The sequence below is a fragment of the Lupinus angustifolius genome, chromosome LG05 (genome assembly GCF_001865875.1).
Source record: "Lupinus angustifolius cultivar Tanjil chromosome LG05, LupAngTanjil_v1.0, whole genome shotgun sequence".
NCBI classification, from domain to species: Eukaryota; Viridiplantae; Streptophyta; class Magnoliopsida; order Fabales; family Fabaceae; genus Lupinus; species Lupinus angustifolius.
The window spans coordinates 25,890,204-25,911,927 of record NC_032013.1 but is presented as its reverse complement, the minus strand read 5'-3'; the positions used below and the strand labels follow the sequence as shown (position 1 = coordinate 25,911,927).

At 32.9% G+C, this 21,724-nt stretch overlaps 4 protein-coding genes across 6 annotated transcripts; 3 read left to right on the top strand and 1 right to left on the bottom strand.

Moving 5' to 3' along the window:
- LOC109348405 (adenylate kinase 1, chloroplastic-like) lies at window positions 1,944-6,067 on the bottom strand. Its single transcript, XM_019588829.1, has 4 exons — window positions 5,768-6,067; window positions 3,682-3,822; window positions 2,702-2,974; window positions 1,944-2,451 (listed from the first exon to the last, which is right to left on the bottom strand). The coding sequence occupies exons 1-4, from the start codon at window positions 6,020-6,022 to the stop codon at window positions 2,308-2,310; spliced, it is 813 nt and encodes a 270-aa protein (XP_019444374.1). The 5' UTR covers window positions 6,023-6,067; the 3' UTR covers window positions 1,944-2,307.
- Window positions 6,757-8,757, top strand: LOC109348401 (60S ribosomal protein L4-like). The gene is made up of 2 exons (XM_019588826.1): window positions 6,757-7,919; window positions 8,455-8,757. The coding sequence occupies exons 1-2, from the start codon at window positions 6,810-6,812 to the stop codon at window positions 8,566-8,568; spliced, it is 1,224 nt and encodes a 407-aa protein (XP_019444371.1). The 5' UTR covers window positions 6,757-6,809; the 3' UTR covers window positions 8,569-8,757.
- On the top strand, window positions 12,438-14,748 carry LOC109347119 (floral homeotic protein APETALA 2-like). Its single transcript, XM_019586845.1, has 8 exons — window positions 12,438-12,881; window positions 13,064-13,089; window positions 13,191-13,221; window positions 13,451-13,538; window positions 13,726-13,871; window positions 14,113-14,157; window positions 14,271-14,328; window positions 14,635-14,748. Exons 1-8 carry the CDS (start codon window positions 12,502-12,504, stop codon window positions 14,746-14,748), a joined length of 888 nt encoding a protein of 295 aa, XP_019442390.1. The 5' UTR covers window positions 12,438-12,501.
- LOC109348400 (ethylene-responsive transcription factor RAP2-7-like) lies at window positions 18,598-21,574 on the top strand. Of its 3 annotated transcripts, XM_019588824.1 has the most exons (12): window positions 18,598-19,061; window positions 19,244-19,269; window positions 19,371-19,401; window positions 19,631-19,718; window positions 19,906-20,051; window positions 20,293-20,337; window positions 20,451-20,554; window positions 20,678-20,817; window positions 20,900-20,927; window positions 20,961-21,010; window positions 21,103-21,376; window positions 21,464-21,574. In XM_019588824.1, exons 1-11 carry the CDS (start codon window positions 18,682-18,684, stop codon window positions 21,352-21,354), a joined length of 1,290 nt encoding a protein of 429 aa, XP_019444369.1. In that variant the 5' UTR covers window positions 18,598-18,681; the 3' UTR covers window positions 21,355-21,376; window positions 21,464-21,574. The 3 variants fall into 3 exon arrangements, with proteins under 3 accessions (XP_019444369.1, XP_019444370.1, XP_019444368.1); XM_019588823.1 differs by having other exon boundaries at window positions 18,599-19,061; window positions 20,900-21,010; XM_019588825.1 differs by lacking the exon at window positions 20,293-20,337 and having other exon boundaries at window positions 20,900-21,010.

Sequence of the window (21,724 nt, the reverse complement as noted above, 5' to 3'; positions counted from 1 at the left end):
ATCATTTTCTATATAATGGGTAGAATAGTGATAATTGGGATTGGTGGTTGTGAGTAGAAGCCAACCACCAAAATGGTACGGACAACTTACCATCTGTGTGGTTAGCATGCTTTGACTATTAGCTAAGCTTCACTCTCTCCTCTTTATCCTTATGCTCACATCACTCTCTTTTCTACCACTTTATGCAAATAGATAAAGGACTCTTAAAATCAATGGTGCTCCTCATAAAACTATTCAATTGAAAATCATATACTCTCATTTCTACTATCATTATACTTTAATCATTAATGATTAATTTATAATTCACACATATATATATATATATAACTTTTTTTTGTAGATAAAAGAATTTGTACAAGTATATAATAAAAGAATGTAATGTCTATGCATTGATAGTATACAAAATTATATATAATCAGTATATCATCCACCATTCATTTGTATTACTTTTATTTACGAATAATGATAATTGAAAAATGAATAATATATGATATAGTAACTATAATAAACTTTTACACTACCAACTCAATCATGGATTAAGCTTATGGGGCGACATAAACTTTGTGCAACGTGCTCTAAACAATGGTTATGTCTTACTTTTTATGTTTTCTACAATGCACTTTTGTATAATGGTTGCATAAAGATGTATGTAACAATGAACAACACTCTCTTTCCAGTGACATCTTGTGTGAGCACTAGATGAAAAGTACGAATTTTGGACTATTCAAACCATTAGTATGTTATAACTATGAATTTCTCAATTCAAGCTTGGGAAAAAACTTTCTTATGCAACAAAATACGTATATATGAAACTTACTCACGAAGATATGAAATTGTCATTATTAATTGGGGGTGAAAATAAGGTTTTTCATCTACTATATTGATAAGGTCGTGACGAAAAAAATTGGACTCACCGAAGTGTAACTTACATCAATTATAACAAATTATTCGTGTAAAAAATATAACCATTCTTAATCATTACAATAGATGTGATAACAAAAAAAATATATGAATAGATGTCAAATCGTCATGTTTCTTATGGAAAAAGTCATGCTCTTCAAAACAAGGAGCATTCATTACATGTTATCAAACCATTCTCCGTCCTGGACCAATCAGATATTTCACATGAATAAAAAGAAATTTTTAAAAAACATATGGTAACATTATAATTGGTCCGAGATAGGGAATGACACATCATTGAAAACAAATGATCTTTGTTTCAGAACAAGAAGTTGACAAAGGATCCCTTCGGGAGTGAATAGAGAGTGAACATAAAGGAAAGGCTTCACCACATGAAATACAAAGATGTCAATGCAGTCTTCTATTTTCCTCGAAAACTCAACTCGCAAACCTCTATTCCCGAGTTGGTTTTTAGAGGATAATAGAAAAAAAGTTGAAAACTATGAAATATACACTAAGAATATAAATGTAGGGCCAAGTCTATCTCCAACCAAGAAAACTTAGGCAGTGGAGAGCTGGTACTGTGCCCTGTTTGAGTTTTTACTTTAGCAGCTGTGTAATCTTACTGGTTAGCTAATACTAAAGCCAACCAGCTCGGCCAGCTGCAATGTAAGAAAATCCCCAACCCTTAAAAAGTCCCATCTCAACCCTTTTCTTTCTCCCAAACACAACCCAACATGTGACAAACACAATGGGCTACTTTGACAGAATCATTCAATATATTACAATCATCTTTTATTATTGTACCTACTAATCTTGAAGAGTAAATACAATCTCAACCAAACAACATCAGGTATGTGAAATCTATATCACTGAAAACAATAGAGAGATTTTTTGAATAAGTATTCACATTGAACCAACAAAGATATGAAATTTCATAGCAAGGGATAGTGAATGAAAAGAAGTATGGTGAGGGTTGTGAAATCAGCAAGCATTGTTAAGCAGCAAAAGACATCACAGATTAGGGTTCCCATGGCCAAGTGGATAATACAAACATAAGTTCATTCAAATTTCAGTTACAACACAATGATTATGTTTCAATCCTTTTTGAAGCATATTTTGCTAACAAATTATCTATGCAGCAATTCTGTCAGAAACTAATTGTTGCGAACAAATTATAAGGAACCAAGGCCCTTGCTATAAATAACCGAATCAAAAAAAATGAAAAACCCAACAGGGCATAAGTTTTATCAGAATATGGCACTTACTGATATCATTATTCGTTATCCAAATAATACTAATAGAAATTCCACCTTCTACGGTTCTCTTTACTGCAAAATTGCCAAGCATGCTATACATGCATGCAAAGAATGAAAGACACAAGTTTTTATGATACACTAGTACATCTTATGCTGCAGCAGACTGCTTCTCCTCATAATCATCCAGATCAAGAGCATGAAGTAACTTTGGCCAAGATTCTGGGATTCCTCCGGGCAGGTCAAACTCCAATAATTTTCCTCTACTACGATAAAATTCCTCCACAGGCTTGCTCTGGAATAATGAAAGGAAACAGATTTTAAAACAATCATAGATGGAAGGCATAAAAAAATCATTTGCAAAAAAATGATTCAAAGCAACAGGAAACTAGAAACAACTACTTTTTATACAGGTTTGTTCAGACCTATTACAAGTCCCCCACGACAAAAATGCCATATATATAACTTCTAACTCTTGTAGCGAAATTGCTTACGTAAGTCCATTAATGATGAAAAAGATACAACAATATTATTGGGGCAAGTACCGTTTCGTTGTAAATACGAAGCCTTTCTTTGACCACTGCTTCAGTATCATCTGCACGAGTAATGAGCTTTGACATGCAATGTGCTGGAGGAAGAAGTGGAGGCATGACCGTCCCAGGGCGCCCATTTTCACCCTTCATGTTAATGGAGGCAACATTAAAGTTTCCTCCACACTCACTGCACATTCTCCTGCCAAGGCATTTCTCAAGCAGTATTTCTTCTTCGAGCTTCAGATTGACCACCAAGTCAATGTCAGTTACCCCTTCCAATATTTCCTGAGCACACAAAAAGGTAATACAGATATTAAAACAAAGTTGCCGTAAAATGTAAACACATAACCAAATCATCGCAACTCCAACACATAAAAAAAAGGATAAAACTTCATTGGGAAGGACAGCTGCTAGTTTGGTTGGTTAGTCTCTGGGGTATATTGAACATTGGGTGAAACCTTGGTTATTTGAAAATTTGAGTATAATATTGATTCATCTTCAGTTTAAACTATTTTACACTATCATCCAAAATTACTTTGTTGTGTCATTAATTTTTTTGACCTATTAGGTAGTTGCAATCATAATTTAAACGATGTGGCAAAACAATAAAATATAATTTAGATGATAGTTAAAAAACAGAAAGCATATAAATATTAAATTTGAAGTATTTATGAAGTTTTTTGGTGAAAACTGAAAAGCAGTAGATGGAGGTGGAAAAATTAAAGTAGCCTACATAAGCAAGGTTTCCTATGAAAATCACCATAATAACTAAGAAAAATTAAAGCAACCTACATAAGCTATATGTTTTCACAGGAAATCACATTTTGAGTGTCAGAAACTCAGAATCTACAACATGATAGTTATTTCAAACAAGTGAGGACCAACAATGAAATATCGAGATGATGTATAAATATAAAGGTTCACGATACACATAATCTGGCTCCGATTGCAGCCGGAGAGGATCAAAATCCATGAAATATAAAGATACTCACAGCTTGGTTTATTGTTCGAGGAAAACCATCAAGAATAAACCCTGACTCGCCTTTAGCTTCACCAGCAGCAAGCCTCGCTTTCAATAAATTTATAATAATTTCATCAGACACCAATTTACCTTGATTTACAATCTCAGATAACTGCAATGCAATACATCATAAATTCCAAAATCAGAAAGCATAAGAGAATGAAATAAAATAGAGAATAAAGTATCTCTTTATATAAGTATATAAGTTATATAGTTGCGGCCACTAAAATTTCGATGTGTAATATTTAATTATTTTCTATAAAAATATTTCTAAAACTAAAAAATAGAATATATGTCATGATTTTAGTAGTTAAGAGATAATTTATCTTCTGATATAAGAAAATATTTTATTATCTTTTATTAAAGATATTTAAGATTTCAGTAAACCCAAATTTTACATTAGAAATCATAATTTTAAGTTTTTTTAACAATATTAAATTCATTGAATTAATACATGATTACATGGATTTGGTCCATTGAGAAAGGAGGTTCTACAATGAGGAATACTTGTCAGATACTATAATATTAGGAAGGAAATAATCATAATACTATCTTTAAAAATTATGGTTAAATTTCATGTCGATGAAAATGACATGCCTAACATGAAAGAGCGTCATGAACGATATATTTATAAAATTAATAAATATGTACTTTGAATCTTAACATTCCAACAACATGAGCTATATGTGGTTATCTTGACGAATTAGTCAATTATATTTTTTTTCTCATGTCCAAAGGCTTATGATATTTTCTAAAAATCATATTCATGGTTCAGTCTTAATTCTATATTTCATATAAAGATATTAAAACTCATTTACTAAACCATGAGGACATGGTTCATATGGTTAAAAAGAAGAAAATAAATTTGGATTTTTAACTAGTTTACAATCATTTGTATTATCTAATAGCTTAGAAACATATGATTGTTTTTAAGAATAAAAGTTTTCACATGGACGAAGCTGCAAAACTAATCTACTTAAATTCTTGAGCATTCTCAAAAGCAATATATGCAACTTTCAATTATTCTTGTGCAAATGAGTGTTAAACTATTTAGATTATATTAATTCTTGTTAATCTCTTTTTACATTTTGGTGAAGTAGAGTACCACTTATTCTTCATATTCTCCTCACTTTTTGTAACAGAATCCAAATTTATTTGCTTATAAAAATAATATTAAATACAATATTTTAATAAAAAGTTATATTTTCTAAGCATCACATTATTTCTTCAACACATTTATTAACATTCTCTAGCAAAATAACAATGCTTAAAATTATTATTCAACAACCCTTTGGGCACTATCTATATGAACGTAGTAAAATGTAGGATTAGAGTCAACAATACTTTTGAAGTGCCGTAGAAAGTAGATATTTAAAAGTGTTCGTTTGAGTGAAATTTTTTGAATGTCCACTTTCTAAGTGCTCACTTAAGCAATCACTATAGAAAATGAATCAGCCACTGAAGCGAGGGTTATTAAATGTCTAATTTATACAACGCTCACTCAAGTGAATACTGGTAAATGTCTACTATCTACGATGCTCATTCAAGCAATCGCTATTAGATAAGGCAAAATCTATCTCAAATATTCTATTAAACATATGACAAGTGTTAGGTATCACTGGACATAACACTTGCAAACTACATACAAGCCTCCCCTTCTAATCTCGGGAGATTTTCTTCACTAATATTGAATCCAATGTATTGTTAAATGCAAACTTCCAATACAAACACTTAGGTGATCCCTTATTGAATTCAAGAACCCACTTTCTTGGTTTGACTAGTCTAATCGCCTAAGAAAACATTTCTTACGATCTAGCCCCAGCCAAGAAAACGTTCTAAACTCAAGACCTCTAAGTCTTGGTGAAGACTCACTGAATCTCTTAGGTGGTAAGACACCAAGAGACAACTTCCCTTATTACAATAAAAAAACACTATAAAAATAGAGTATTATAAAGCATAATGTATGTCAAAATATTACAATTGAAACTCAACTAAAAACCTATACAAAACAAAAAAAAAAAAGTACAATGATATGTGAGAGAGGTTGAATAATTGACCTGTTGAGAGAGGGGACCTTTGGAGGAGAGTTCATGGCGAACGAGATCTCCGGTGGCGATGTGAGGAACACGGAGGAGATTACAGAGGCGCGTGGCGTAGGTGCCTTTTCCGACGCCGGGACAGCCTAAGAAAACCCACTGCACGTTCCTGTCCTTTGGATCTACGCGTTGAGGCGCGTGAGTGAAGGATCTACGCGCCAAATAAGAGAATGAAGAGGAAGTGGTGCGGTTAATGAGGCGGGTTATCGCCGCCATAGGAAGTGGTTAGAATCACACACAAACTCAAATTGCGTTCAACTCTCTCTGTCTCTCTCTCTCTTCTGAAATCTAAATTACTTTATAAGGTGCAAATGCAAACCTAAACTTTGAAATATTCTCCGAATATCTACCTTGAGTTTGTGTGGAATGGACAATTATGTCCTTCCATGGAAACTTTCAATTAATTTTTAAATTGATAATTGTATTTTGTATTTTTGTTTGTATGATAGGACCCCTTAAAAATGTTACTCTATTCTTTCCAGAAGCAATTCACACTCTTCATTTTGGGTTGCTTGTGAAATTTAAAAAATCAAGGCACTCATGTTATCATTGTACTGTTGTGATTTCCACACATGTATTGAATTGAGATAAATATATAGAATCTTCCAAATATTTCATTTTTCACCGTCTTATATTTTTCTCGTAAATTATTCATGTAATATATGTAGAGCTGTCAAAATAGATTATTTGAACGGGTTCAGGTTAGTCTAAAAAATATGTTTGAATTAACTTGTTTAGTGTTTAAAAAGCTTGTAATCAAAAGCTTTCTAAGTGATAGTTTGATATATTTTGGACAGTGTAAATATTTTCTATATTGGCAGTTTAAATATTTTTTGTAGTTACTATTATAGGACACCAAATATATTCCCAACTTGAGTGGGCCCTAGTAAGTCCAAATAATCAAACCCTAAAAAGCCCAAATAAAAAGAACAATATATATATTCACTGATTAACCCTAATATCCCTATAGAAACCCTAGCTAGCAGCACTTTAAGCTCCACCAATGGCGGCAGCAGCAGCAGCTCGTCCACTTGTCACCGTTCAAGTCGTCACCGGCGACAATGCCACAGACTCCGCCCCCACCGTCGCCCTCCCCGACGTCATGAAGGCCTCAATCCGCCCCGACATCGTCAACTTCGTTCACTCCAACATCTCTCGCAACAGCCGCCAACCCTACGCCGTGAGCCGCAAAGCCGGTCATCAAACCTCCGCCGAGTCCTGGGGAACCGGCCGAGCCGTCTCCCGTATCCCTCGTGTCTCCGGTGGCGGTACTCACCGTGCCGGTCAGGCAGCCTTCGGAAACATGTGCCGCGGCGGTCGCATGTTTGCACCAACCAGGATCTGGCGCCGCTGGCACCGCAAAGTTAACATCAACCAAAAGCGCTACGCCGTCGTCTCCGCCATCGCCGCCTCCGCAATCCCCTCTCTGGTACAAGCCCGTGGACACAAAATCGAGACTGTCCCTGAGCTTCCCTTAGTCGTCAGCGACACCATCGAAGGCGTCGAGAAGAGCAAGGAAGCAATCAAGGTTTTGAAAGAAATCGGAGCTTTTGGCGATGCCGAGAAAGCAAAAGATAGCCGCGGAATTCGTCCTGGTAAGGGTAAAATGCGTAACCGTCGCTACATTTCACGCAAGGGACCTCTAATTGTGTATGGAACCGAAGGCGCGAAAGCGGTTAAGGCTTTTAGGAACATTCCAGGCGTTGAGATCGCCAATGTTGAGAGGCTGAACCTTCTGAAACTGGCACCAGGCGGTCACCTAGGTCGCTTCGTGGTTTGGACTAAATCGGCTTTCGAGAAATTGGATTCGATCTATGGAACATTCGAGAAGGCTTCGGAGAAGAAGAAGGGTTACGTGTTGCCAAGGTCGAAGTTGGTGAATGCTGACTTGGCTAGGATTATTAACTCTGATGAGGTTCAGTCAGTGGTGAAGCCTATTAAGAAAGAGGTTAAGAGGAGTGGTATTAAGAAGAATCCGCTAAAGAATTTGAATGTTCTGTTGAAGCTGAATCCGTATGCGAAAACTGCGAAGAGGATGGCTCTTTTGGCCGAGAAGCAGCGTGTTACTGCGAAGCAGGAGAAACTCCAAAAGAAGCGAACCAATGTCTCTAAGGTATACTATTGAATTTGAAATTGTGGTTGTTAATATTTGTTTATAACTAACTTGGTATCTGCTGTTTATTGTTGTTATGTTTGAGAACTAAATTGGAGATGATTATCATATAGGATCAAATTCGATGTCGCACTCCATGTTCAATTGATATATTCATTGTTGTTGTTAAGTTTTGAATTCATTTACTACATTTAATTTATCATTGTTATGTATGATGACTAATTTGAAAGTGATTTAGACATAGGACCCTATTAGTTTTATTTGCCAGTCTTGTGTGTGTAAAACACTGAATTTCTTAAGCTGGACTTTTGGGCATTACATTATTTAATAATTAGATTATTTCAAGTTCAAGGTGAGCACACCCTAGTTTCGTCAATTTGTGCTATAACACCAATCAGTGGTGAGGACAAAATTGGAATTCATTAAAATGTACATGACCAAATGTATAGTTTAATCTTAATAATTTCAATATTAATGAGTGTGATGCATGACATATTTTTGTTAACTTCACTTTTTGGTATTGGTTGTTTTTCAGGAGGAGGCTTCTGCTATCAAGGCTGCAGGAAAAGCATGGTATCAAACTATGGTTTCTGACTCTGATTATGCTGAATTTGACAACTTCTCCAAGTGGCTGGGTGTTTCACAGTGAAATCTTCTACCCTTTAGTATCGTTTAAGTTTTGTTTTTACCTGTACTTTGTTTTGGATCCTGTTACTTTGCTGTTTCTTTGGAGAGCAATTATTACTATATATATTTTTCGATGGAGACTTGCAGAATATCAAGGAATGTTTGGCTTGAGAATTAGCTGTTTTTGTGCATTTTTAAGTTTTAGTTTGCATTGTTCATTTCTGTTTCGCTCTCATCAATGTACTCCTTTTTTTGTTTATAAGGAAGTCTAAATTTAAATCATAGGATTATTTCATTTTGATTACATTCATATAGTATAATGAATAATATCTGGATTTATGTCCCTTTTCGCCCTAATCAAGTACTAATCCTTCACAAATGAGATCATATATCTCCAAATTGCCTTCGTTTAAGCAGATAAGTTATCCCCTCTAGCAAGTAAAAGTTGATATTTGTATTGTTTTGTTTAGTTTTAGAAATATTTTTATAGAAAATGATTAAATCAAACACATATTATGATTTTAGTGGTCAGAGGAGATAATTTATATCCTTATAGGAGATACTTTACTTTGTCTTGTAAAACCAGTTTGAAGGGTTTGTTCAGTTCTGTATCTAGGAAGGTGAAGATAATTTTGGACCCAATCCATATACTATGTTTGGAGTACGTTTTTTATCTATATCAATTTCTTTCCTCTATATGATTGTGTAGTATCAGAAATAATCGATGAATACAGAATACAAAATGAATTTGACCAATGTCTTTAATTAAAGTTGAAGTCTCCTGGATATTATTTTGGATGGATTAATTTTGATTAATGCATTCTACTTTCTATCCACTTGAACTTCAGTGGTGAATTTGTGCAACATGGTTTATCATCACTATTAGTACTACAATTTGTTACACTTGCCAAATTCGTTTTTACCTCTTCTTGAACGTTAAATTGGAGCATGAATTCTCAAACAGACATCAATGGTTAATCACTTAGCATCTCGGGACCCTCGTTGCCACAAATTCAGCACGAGTGATTCATGCATGCTTTTGCTTAAAGAAAGACTCAAGTTAGAATTATACTATTAGTAAATATGAAAAATTTCATTGGAATTCATTATAAAAATCTTCAAATTGTCCTTAAAGATCTTACTTATGGGTCAATTTTGTCTCCGGAAAAAAAAATATTAAATAATATCTAAAGATTTCTTCCATAAAACATTTTAGTTCGTTCAAATTTTCACTTTGCCCAAATTGATCCAATTATTTTGAAAAACTTTTAAACTACTCTCCTAATAAGATTTTGAGGTTCTACTCTAGAATGTACATTAAAATTAAGTACTTGTCCTATGATGTTACCGAATTTAATATAATTTGAAGTACTCCATATATATATAAAGACAAATTTACAAACATCTCACACAGCATGGTATAAATAGTGCTGCTACTTTCACTCCAAAATGATTGTATCATTGGTCCCTATACATTTTATGTAATATTTTTCTTTATCAACTGAGTCACTGCTCACAAATTAGTTCATCACAAGATTCACAACTAATTGAAGTTGCTTTTCAATTTTGGCATAACAAATTGCAAAGTGAGGTCTCCTCTTCTTATAATTGGGCTGAATTGCTTCAATACGTGGAATCCAACTTGGGCTTTTGTATGTTTAAATTTTATAATTTGATTTTTCTTCCATAAAGGGAAAAGTGGTGAGAACCTATGATTTCTCACTGGACCACATTCATTCACAAAAATAGTAACAGCACTAACAAAGTAGTAACCACCAATAGGCGATGTTCAAGTGATACATGATTGATTCCCTTTAAGTAAGAATCCGGGTTCGAGTCTTGTGGATGGAAAAAATGTCCGTTGGGAGAGTTAGCCCCACTTACCTGTGGATGTTCCCGGCTCGAACAAGATTGCCTCAAGTGCAAGGATACCATTGTGAAACAAAAAAAAAAATAGTAACCATGAAAATTGTGGGTATTGTCCCTTGTTTATCACTTACCCCACTTCAACAACTTAATCATAATGTGTGTTTTTTTTATCTCTCCCTAGTACATCAACTTGTCAATGTAGTATAATATGGGTTTATTATTTATATTGTGAATCACAAATATTATGTTTAGAAAGCATACAAATTCGTTTTAAGCCAATTAAACAAAGTTGAACTATAAGTATTTATATTTATGATTCAACTATCATTTAGCCTAAAATTGAACCAATTTTTCACCACATATTTTTACCAATTGAAAATGTCATTCAAAGGTAATGTTATGAAGAAGGAAATTTCTCTTTTGATCTCTAATTTGTTTCTATTACTGTCTCATGATTTAAAAGTTTTATATATATATATAGCTACTTAGTTCTCATGTAAAAACTGTGAGAACAATAAATCTATGTCTTTACGATCCATTATGGATAATTAAGATTAAAAATTAGTTATTGGTCACATGATAACTATGTACATATATATTTTAATTTTAACCATTCAATTAAAATCTACTGATCCAAATTAAGTGTGCTTATATCTCACAAATAGCGCATCATTGTTTTCACGTGAATAGTTTAATATATATATATATGTCTTGTAACATTATTGTGTTTTTTGTGGGAAAGAAAGAATGGACAAAGGGGGATGATGAGTAGGGACAAAAGGGTGCGAATGGACTGAGAAAGTGAGATTTGTCAGCAAAATAGCAAATACTAAAAGGAAGGCCCCTCCTAAATCCTCTCTTTATCACAAATATATACATATTTTCCGACAAATCTAACAAAAACATTAAATATTACCAAATCTGAAGGACAAAAGTAAAAGGGTCAATCATGTTTATTTTTACTTAGTTACACTCTACTCTTTTATATTATCCCCTTCAAGTTTATTATTATTCTTTTTTCTTTTGCATTTCACCAATTTTTTCAAGAGTGTAGTTATTAGTTTATTAAACACTTGACATTACCTAGAGGCACAATCTTGTTCAATTATGATCAACCAATGTTATCACTATATTTATATGTTGAGATTTATTTTTTAGTTCTACAAAATAAATTTGAAAGATTAATCTCCTAAGTATAATTAAATGGTTAACAACTATATAGACTAAATAAACTAATAAAATGATGATCTAGTGATGTAATGTCTTACTTCATCTTCAAAATGTACAAAATATCAAACTTTTGATTTAATGGACCAATGGTAGGAAAAGACAATCAAACACTCAAAAGAAAATGTCAAACTAATAAAACCTTATTTTCTCTTAGTTAAGAACAACAAAAAATTGTTAATATTTAAAAAAAAACAAAAATAATAGATAATAAAATAAAAATGTTATTATTTCGTTCAAAACAACTTTAAAAATAACTTGTTGCTTAGAAAGAGACATATAGTCTTTATATAATATAAAACTCATGGTGAATTTGTGTAGTTACTCCAAGAAGAAAAGAAACAAGTATATTCAAGTCAAACACCCATAAAAAATAAGGACAATTTGATCAAAAGTAAAACTATCATTATTCCACATTACTAGTGGTAATTACATGATTAAATATAGGAATGAAAGTAAAAATAAAAAGTAGGTCTCCCATAATATTCACTTTGGTGCTCTTTTCTTCTCACACTCATTCCAGGTTCCGTTTGTTATATATTGTTAATGTGAATATATCGATTAACGAACATCGGTTCATGTGGTACATGTGTGATTCATCTAAAGGTTTCGGATAGAAAAATACTTACCGGAAGGATTTAGTCCCACATGTCTGTGAGTATTTCCAGCTCGGACCGAATCGTGGAAACAAAAAAAAATTGAATATATGAGTGTGTGTTGTGAACTTCACTCAACAAAAATATATGACTCATACATTACAATACTCTTTCATTTCTTCATTCTTCTTCTAACAACTTTTCTTCTTCTAACAACTTTTCTTCTTCATTCTTTCATTCTCTCAAAAACTAACTAACTAACAATGTTGGATCTCAACCTCAACAACACTCTTCATTTTGAATCTTCTCTTAGCTTCAATTCCTCTTCTTCCATTCTCAACCCTACCGATACCGATGATTCTTCTTCCTTCGATAACACCACCGCTTTTCCCTACAACTTCCCCATTCTCAACTCCGTCAATCATTCTCATATTCCTACTATTCAGCTTTTTCCGCCTGCCGGAGATGTGCAACAGTTGCCGGAACCGCCGTGTTCGGTTATTGCGTCGCAGAGGATAATTACTTCTCAGACGCAGCAGAAACAGGTTGTGAAGAAGAGTCGTCGTGGACCGAGGTCACGGAGTTCGCAGTATCGTGGCGTTACGTTTTATCGAAGAACGGGACGATGGGAATCGCATATTTGGTATGGCATAAACTACGTCGTTTTGTTTGTTTTTGTTTTTGTGTTTTCAACTTTTGTTTAATAAAACTGCGTCGTTGTGTTTTCTTTTTAATCTTTGTATATTATGAAACTACGTCGTTTTTGACGTTCTGTTTTTGAGGTTCGAGCTTGTGTTTATGAATTTCTTGGTGTTGTTAATGCAGGGATTGTGGAAAACAAGTGTACTTAGGTGAGGATCCAACGCTGAAAATGATGATATTATCATAGAGAAATTCTATTTATATATTTATTAATCGTTGTTGTAATTGTTTTTTTCTTCTGAATTTATAGGTGGATTTGATACAGCGCATGCTGCGGCAAGGTAATTTACTAATTTTCCGTAATTTGAGATTTTAGTTTTTTTATTTTTTTATTTTGAAATTTAATTAAGCATATAAAATGTTCCATGTGATCTTTCCTTTTAATATTATTATTTTGGTTTTATATTGGCATGTAATTTGTGTTGTTTTGTGATAATATTGTTGATTTAACTATTTGTATGAAATGTTCCATGTGTCTTATTTATATTTTTGGTCTGTAATTTGTTTTAGGGCATATGATCGAGCTGCAATCAAGTTTCGTGGGGTTGATGCAGATATCAATTTTAATGTCAGTGATTATGATGAAGATATAAAACAGGTTATTAAACAGATATAACAGACTTGTTGTATTATTAATCTTGAATTTTTCTATAGTTTTGTAAAGCATGTGTTAAATGTAAAAAAATGTAAAGGCACTTAATGAAGAAGAGTTTAAAGAAGATATATTGTTTCTCAAAATATTTCATACAAGTTCTAATTGTAATCTCAATTCAATTATTATGCAGATGGGTAACTTCACAAAAGAAGAGTTTGTGCATATTCTGCGTAGACAGAGCACTGGTTTTTCAAGGGGAAGCTCCAAATACAGGGGAGTTACTCTGCATAAATGTGGCAGGTGGGAAGCACGCATGGGACAGTTTCTCGGGAAAAAGTAAGCAAATCCTTTGAATCAATTCAATTGCGTTCATTGTTCAACCTGACATGCTTTGCTAATCTTGCCTTTGTTTTCTATCAAATTTTTGTATGGTTTCTATTTGCATTTAAATCATCTGAAGAATACATTTTATCCCTTTATAAAATGAAACAAAGTACTGTATGGTTAGGTTCTCAATAGCATGGTTTCTTTTGTAATAAACTAGAATTCAGTTGTTGGGTTCATTGATTGCTTGCAGGTATATATATCTTGGCCTATTTGATAGCGAATTAGACGCCGCAAGGTTTTACTTTCCCCAATCTTATATCAGGATATCTTACACAAAATACCTCAAATTTTTGGATTCCATTTCTTTTGTATTCAGTGTGTTATTGAGTTGCTATGCAATGATTTCAGAGCATATGATATGGCTGCTATAAAATGTAATGGAAGGGAAGCAGTGACTCATTTGAAAGTGATTTAGACATAGGAACTTATTGGTTTTATTTGCCAGTCTTGTGTGTGTAAAACACTGAATTTCTTAAGCTGGACTTTTGGGCATTACATTATTTAATAATTAGATTATTTCAAGTTCAAGGTGAGCACACCCTAGTTTCGTCAATTTGTGCTATAACACCAATCAGTGGTGAGGACAAAATTGGAATTCATTAAAATGTACATGACCAAATGTATAGTTTAATCTTAATAATTTCAATATTAATGAGTGTGATGCATGACATATTTTTGTTAACTTCACTTTTTGGTATTGGTTGTTTTTCAGGAGGAGGCTTCTGCTATCAAGGCTGCAGGAAAAGCATGGTATCAAACTATGGTTTCTGACTCTGATTATGCTGAATTTGACAACTTCTCCAAGTGGCTGGGTGTTTCACAGTGAAATCTTCTACCCTTTAGTATCGTTTAAGTTTTGTTTTTACCTGTACTTTGTTTTGGATCCTGTTACTTTGCTGTTTCTTTGGAGAGCAATTATTACTATATATATTTTTCGATGGAGACTTGCAGAATATCAAGGAATGTTTGGCTTGAGAATTAGCTGTTTTTGTGCATTTTTAAGTTTTAGTTTGCATTGTTCATTTCTGTTTCGCTCTCATCAATGTACTCCTTTTTTTGTTTATAAGGAAGTCTAAATTTAAATCATAGGATTATTTCATTTTGATTACATTCATATAGTATAATGAATAATATCTGGATTTATGTCCCTTTTCGCCCTAATCAAGTACTAATCCTTCACAAATGAGATCATATATCTCCAAATTGCCTTCGTTTAAGCAGATAAGTTATCCCCTCTAGCAAGTAAAAGTTGATATTTGTATTGTTTTGTTTAGTTTTAGAAATATTTTTATAGAAAATGATTAAATCAAACACATATTATGATTTTAGTGGTCAGAGGAGATAATTTATATCCTTATAGGAGATACTTTACTTTGTCTTGTAAAACCAGTTTGAAGGGTTTGTTCAGTTCTGTATCTAGGAAGGTGAAGATAATTTTGGACCCAATCCATATACTATGTTTGGAGTACGTTTTTTATCTATATCAATTTCTTTCCTCTATATGATTGTGTAGTATCAGAAATAATCGATGAATACAGAATACAAAATGAATTTGACCAATGTCTTTAATTAAAGTTGAAGTCTCCTGGATATTATTTTGGATGGATTAATTTTGATTAATGCATTCTACTTTCTATCCACTTGAACTTCAGTGGTGAATTTGTGCAACATGGTTTATCATCACTATTAGTACTACAATTTGTTACACTTGCCAAATTCGTTTTTACCTCTTCTTGAACGTTAAATTGGAGCATGAATTCTCAAACAGACATCAATGGTTAATCACTTAGCATCTCGGGACCCTCGTTGCCACAAATTCAGCACGAGTGATTCATGCATGCTTTTGCTTAAAGAAAGACTCAAGTTAGAATTATACTATTAGTAAATATGAAAAATTTCATTGGAATTCATTATAAAAATCTTCAAATTGTCCTTAAAGATCTTACTTATGGGTCAATTTTGTCTCCGGAAAAAAAAATATTAAATAATATCTAAAGATTTCTTCCATAAAACATTTTAGTTCGTTCAAATTTTCACTTTGCCCAAATTGATCCAATTATTTTGAAAAACTTTTAAACTACTCTCCTAATAAGATTTTGAGGTTCTACTCTAGAATGTACATTAAAATTAAGTACTTGTCCTATGATGTTACCGAATTTAATATAATTTGAAGTACTCCATATATATATAAAGACAAATTTACAAACATCTCACACAGCATGGTATAAATAGTGCTGCTACTTTCACTCCAAAATGATTGTATCATTGGTCCCTATACATTTTATGTAATATTTTTCTTTATCAACTGAGTCACTGCTCACAAATTAGTTCATCACAAGATTCACAACTAATTGAAGTTGCTTTTCAATTTTGGCATAACAAATTGCAAAGTGAGGTCTCCTCTTCTTATAATTGGGCTGAATTGCTTCAATACGTGGAATCCAACTTGGGCTTTTGTATGTTTAAATTTTATAATTTGATTTTTCTTCCATAAAGGGAAAAGTGGTGAGAACCTATGATTTCTCACTGGACCACATTCATTCACAAAAATAGTAACAGCACTAACAAAGTAGTAACCACCAATAGGCGATGTTCAAGTGATACATGATTGATTCCCTTTAAGTAAGAATCCGGGTTCGAGTCTTGTGGATGGAAAAAATGTCCGTTGGGAGAGTTAGCCCCACTTACCTGTGGATGTTCCCGGCTCGAACAAGATTGCCTCAAGTGCAAGGATACCATTGTGAAACAAAAAAAAAAATAGTAACCATGAAAATTGTGGGTATTGTCCCTTGTTTATCACTTACCCCACTTCAACAACTTAATCATAATGTGTGTTTTTTTTATCTCTCCCTAGTACATCAACTTGTCAATGTAGTATAATATGGGTTTATTATTTATATTGTGAATCACAAATATTATGTTTAGAAAGCATACAAATTCGTTTTAAGCCAATTAAACAAAGTTGAACTATAAGTATTTATATTTATGATTCAACTATCATTTAGCCTAAAATTGAACCAATTTTTCACCACATATTTTTACCAATTGAAAATGTCATTCAAAGGTAATGTTATGAAGAAGGAAATTTCTCTTTTGATCTCTAATTTGTTTCTATTACTGTCTCATGATTTAAAAGTTTTATATATATATATAGCTACTTAGTTCTCATGTAAAAACTGTGAGAACAATAAATCTATGTCTTTACGATCCATTATGGATAATTAAGATTAAAAATTAGTTATTGGTCACATGATAACTATGTACATATATATTTTAATTTTAACCATTCAATTAAAATCTACTGATCCAAATTAAGTGTGCTTATATCTCACAAATAGCGCATCATTGTTTTCACGTGAATAGTTTAATATATATATATATGTCTTGTAACATTATTGTGTTTTTTGTGGGAAAGAAAGAATGGACAAAGGGGGATGATGAGTAGGGACAAAAGGGTGCGAATGGACTGAGAAAGTGAGATTTGTCAGCAAAATAGCAAATACTAAAAGGAAGGCCCCTCCTAAATCCTCTCTTTATCACAAATATATACATATTTTCCGACAAATCTAACAAAAACATTAAATATTACCAAATCTGAAGGACAAAAGTAAAAGGGTCAATCATGTTTATTTTTACTTAGTTACACTCTACTCTTTTATATTATCCCCTTCAAGTTTATTATTATTCTTTTTTCTTTTGCATTTCACCAATTTTTTCAAGAGTGTAGTTATTAGTTTATTAAACACTTGACATTACCTAGAGGCACAATCTTGTTCAATTATGATCAACCAATGTTATCACTATATTTATATGTTGAGATTTATTTTTTAGTTCTACAAAATAAATTTGAAAGATTAATCTCCTAAGTATAATTAAATGGTTAACAACTATATAGACTAAATAAACTAATAAAATGATGATCTAGTGATGTAATGTCTTACTTCATCTTCAAAATGTACAAAATATCAAACTTTTGATTTAATGGACCAATGGTAGGAAAAGACAATCAAACACTCAAAAGAAAATGTCAAACTAATAAAACCTTATTTTCTCTTAGTTAAGAACAACAAAAAATTGTTAATATTTAAAAAAAAACAAAAATAATAGATAATAAAATAAAAATGTTATTATTTCGTTCAAAACAACTTTAAAAATAACTTGTTGCTTAGAAAGAGACATATAGTCTTTATATAATATAAAACTCATGGTGAATTTGTGTAGTTACTCCAAGAAGAAAAGAAACAAGTATATTCAAGTCAAACACCCATAAAAAATAAGGACAATTTGATCAAAAGTAAAACTATCATTATTCCACATTACTAGTGGTAATTACATGATTAAATATAGGAATGAAAGTAAAAATAAAAAGTAGGTCTCCCATAATATTCACTTTGGTGCTCTTTTCTTCTCACACTCATTCCAGGTTCCGTTTGTTATATATTGTTAATGTGAATATATCGATTAACGAACATCGGTTCATGTGGTACATGTGTGATTCATCTAAAGGTTTCGGATAGAAAAATACTTACCGGAAGGATTTAGTCCCACATGTCTGTGAGTATTTCCAGCTCGGACCGAATCGTGGAAACAAAAAAAAATTGAATATATGAGTGTGTGTTGTGAACTTCACTCAACAAAAATATATGACTCATACATTACAATACTCTTTCATTTCTTCATTCTTCTTCTAACAACTTTTCTTCTTCTAACAACTTTTCTTCTTCATTCTTTCATTCTCTCAAAAACTAACTAACTAACAATGTTGGATCTCAACCTCAACAACACTCTTCATTTTGAATCTTCTCTTAGCTTCAATTCCTCTTCTTCCATTCTCAACCCTACCGATACCGATGATTCTTCTTCCTTCGATAACACCACCGCTTTTCCCTACAACTTCCCCATTCTCAACTCCGTCAATCATTCTCATATTCCTACTATTCAGCTTTTTCCGCCTGCCGGAGATGTGCAACAGTTGCCGGAACCGCCGTGTTCGGTTATTGCGTCGCAGAGGATAATTACTTCTCAGACGCAGCAGAAACAGGTTGTGAAGAAGAGTCGTCGTGGACCGAGGTCACGGAGTTCGCAGTATCGTGGCGTTACGTTTTATCGAAGAACGGGACGATGGGAATCGCATATTTGGTATGGCATAAACTACGTCGTTTTGTTTGTTTTTGTTTTTGTGTTTTCAACTTTTGTTTAATAAAACTGCGTCGTTGTGTTTTCTTTTTAATCTTTGTATATTATGAAACTACGTCGTTTTTGACGTTCTGTTTTTGAGGTTCGAGCTTGTGTTTATGAATTTCTTGGTGTTGTTAATGCAGGGATTGTGGAAAACAAGTGTACTTAGGTGAGGATCCAACGCTGAAAATGATGATATTATCATAGAGAAATTCTATTTATATATTTATTAATCGTTGTTGTAATTGTTTTTTTCTTCTGAATTTATAGGTGGATTTGATACAGCGCATGCTGCGGCAAGGTAATTTACTAATTTTCCGTAATTTGAGATTTTAGTTTTTTTATTTTTTTATTTTGAAATTTAATTAAGCATATAAAATGTTCCATGTGATCTTTCCTTTTAATATTATTATTTTGGTTTTATATTGGCATGTAATTTGTGTTGTTTTGTGATAATATTGTTGATTTAACTATTTGTATGAAATGTTCCATGTGTCTTATTTATATTTTTGGTCTGTAATTTGTTTTAGGGCATATGATCGAGCTGCAATCAAGTTTCGTGGGGTTGATGCAGATATCAATTTTAATGTCAGTGATTATGATGAAGATATAAAACAGGTTATTAAACAGATATAACAGACTTGTTGTATTATTAATCTTGAATTTTTCTATAGTTTTGTAAAGCATGTGTTAAATGTAAAAAAATGTAAAGGCACTTAATGAAGAAGAGTTTAAAGAAGATATATTGTTTCTCAAAATATTTCATACAAGTTCTAATTGTAATCTCAATTCAATTATTATGCAGATGGGTAACTTCACAAAAGAAGAGTTTGTGCATATTCTGCGTAGACAGAGCACTGGTTTTTCAAGGGGAAGCTCCAAATACAGGGGAGTTACTCTGCATAAATGTGGCAGGTGGGAAGCACGCATGGGACAGTTTCTCGGGAAAAAGTAAGCAAATCCTTTGAATCAATTCAATTGCGTTCATTGTTCAACCTGACATGCTTTGCTAATCTTGCCTTTGTTTTCTATCAAATTTTTGTATGGTTTCTATTTGCATTTAAATCATCTGAAGAATACATTTTATCCCTTTATAAAATGAAACAAAGTACTGTATGGTTAGGTTCTCAATAGCATGGTTTCTTTTGTAATAAACTAGAATTCAGTTGTTGGGTTCATTGATTGCTTGCAGGTATATATATCTTGGCCTATTTGATAGCGAATTAGACGCCGCAAGGTTTTACTTTCCCCAATCTTATATCAGGATATCTTACACAAAATACCTCAAATTTTTGGATTCCATTTCTTTTGTATTCAGTGTGTTATTGAGTTGCTATGCAATGATTTCAGAGCATATGATATGGCTGCTATAAAATGTAATGGAAGGGAAGCAGTAACAAACTTCGAGGCCAGCTCATATGAAGGGGAGGTAATTTCTCAGGCTGATAATGAAGGTACTACTAGTTTAGGCTGATAATGATCTTATTTTTATTTTTTCTTGCTTTATGATATGGTTAGTGACTGAAATGTGAAGTCAATATGCATTAACAAGGCATGGTACTGATCACTTTGTGCAGATAGCGAGCTAATTCTTGATCTTAACTTGGGCATAGCTCCCCCATCATATGATGGCCAAATCAAGAACATGCACAACAATGAGAGTGGTTTACAAGTTCAGCGTAGCTGGGACGACATCCCTATTGATAGTAGACTTATGGTAAGGTGGAGAAATGTTGTCTGGTCCTCTAGTTCATGAAGTCAGCAATTATACGTTTTAACTTGGCTTCGATTTCTGATAGTTTGAGCATTCTGGACCAAGACCAATGATGGCTCAGCCATCTCACGGCTTCTCCCTAGCATCCGAGCATCCTCCACTCCGGAATGGTACAAATTTCCTTCCCATCTGCAAGGTGATTTTCACATTCTAATACCATCATAATAACAGACATTAGTTTCTTGTTAGTTATGACTTTTGATCAGTGATTTTAATTTCTATTTACAGGAAAGAGCAATAGAGAATAGGATGGAAACAGATCCCTTAGCAAATAGGGCATGGCAACTCCAAGGTCCTTATGGAGGGGCACCTCTTATTCCACCATTCTCTGCTGCAGCATCATCAGGATTCCCTTCAACAATAATACCATCAGCTGCGGAAAGTCAACTTCATTTTCCAAATATGATGTTCTTCAACCCTCATTTCCCTCCCTCAATCCCCAACTCCAGCACCATACCCAATTTCTACTGCAGGAGCTGAAACCAAAACATGGTATAAGAGCAAATCAACAAATTGCAAATCATCTAGACTCAGTATTATATGGAGGTAGGAGATTGTTGAGTAAAATTAGTAACTGGATTTCAAGAATTGTAGTTTTCTATGATTTGTCCAAGAACTTTAGTTTTTATCACTCACTCTTCCCTTAATAGACTGTTTTTCTTCAATGTAAAGAATTTGCCATGCCTGGTCTGATTCTGCCTTTGATCTCAAAGTATTCAATTTCCGTATTTGAAAAATTGATTGGCCAATTAACTTACCTAAGAGTGTTACAAGTATCGATAAAATTAAAATGTGAGTTGTGCACACTATTAGTTTTACGTTAGAAATGGAATTTGATTTAATATATATA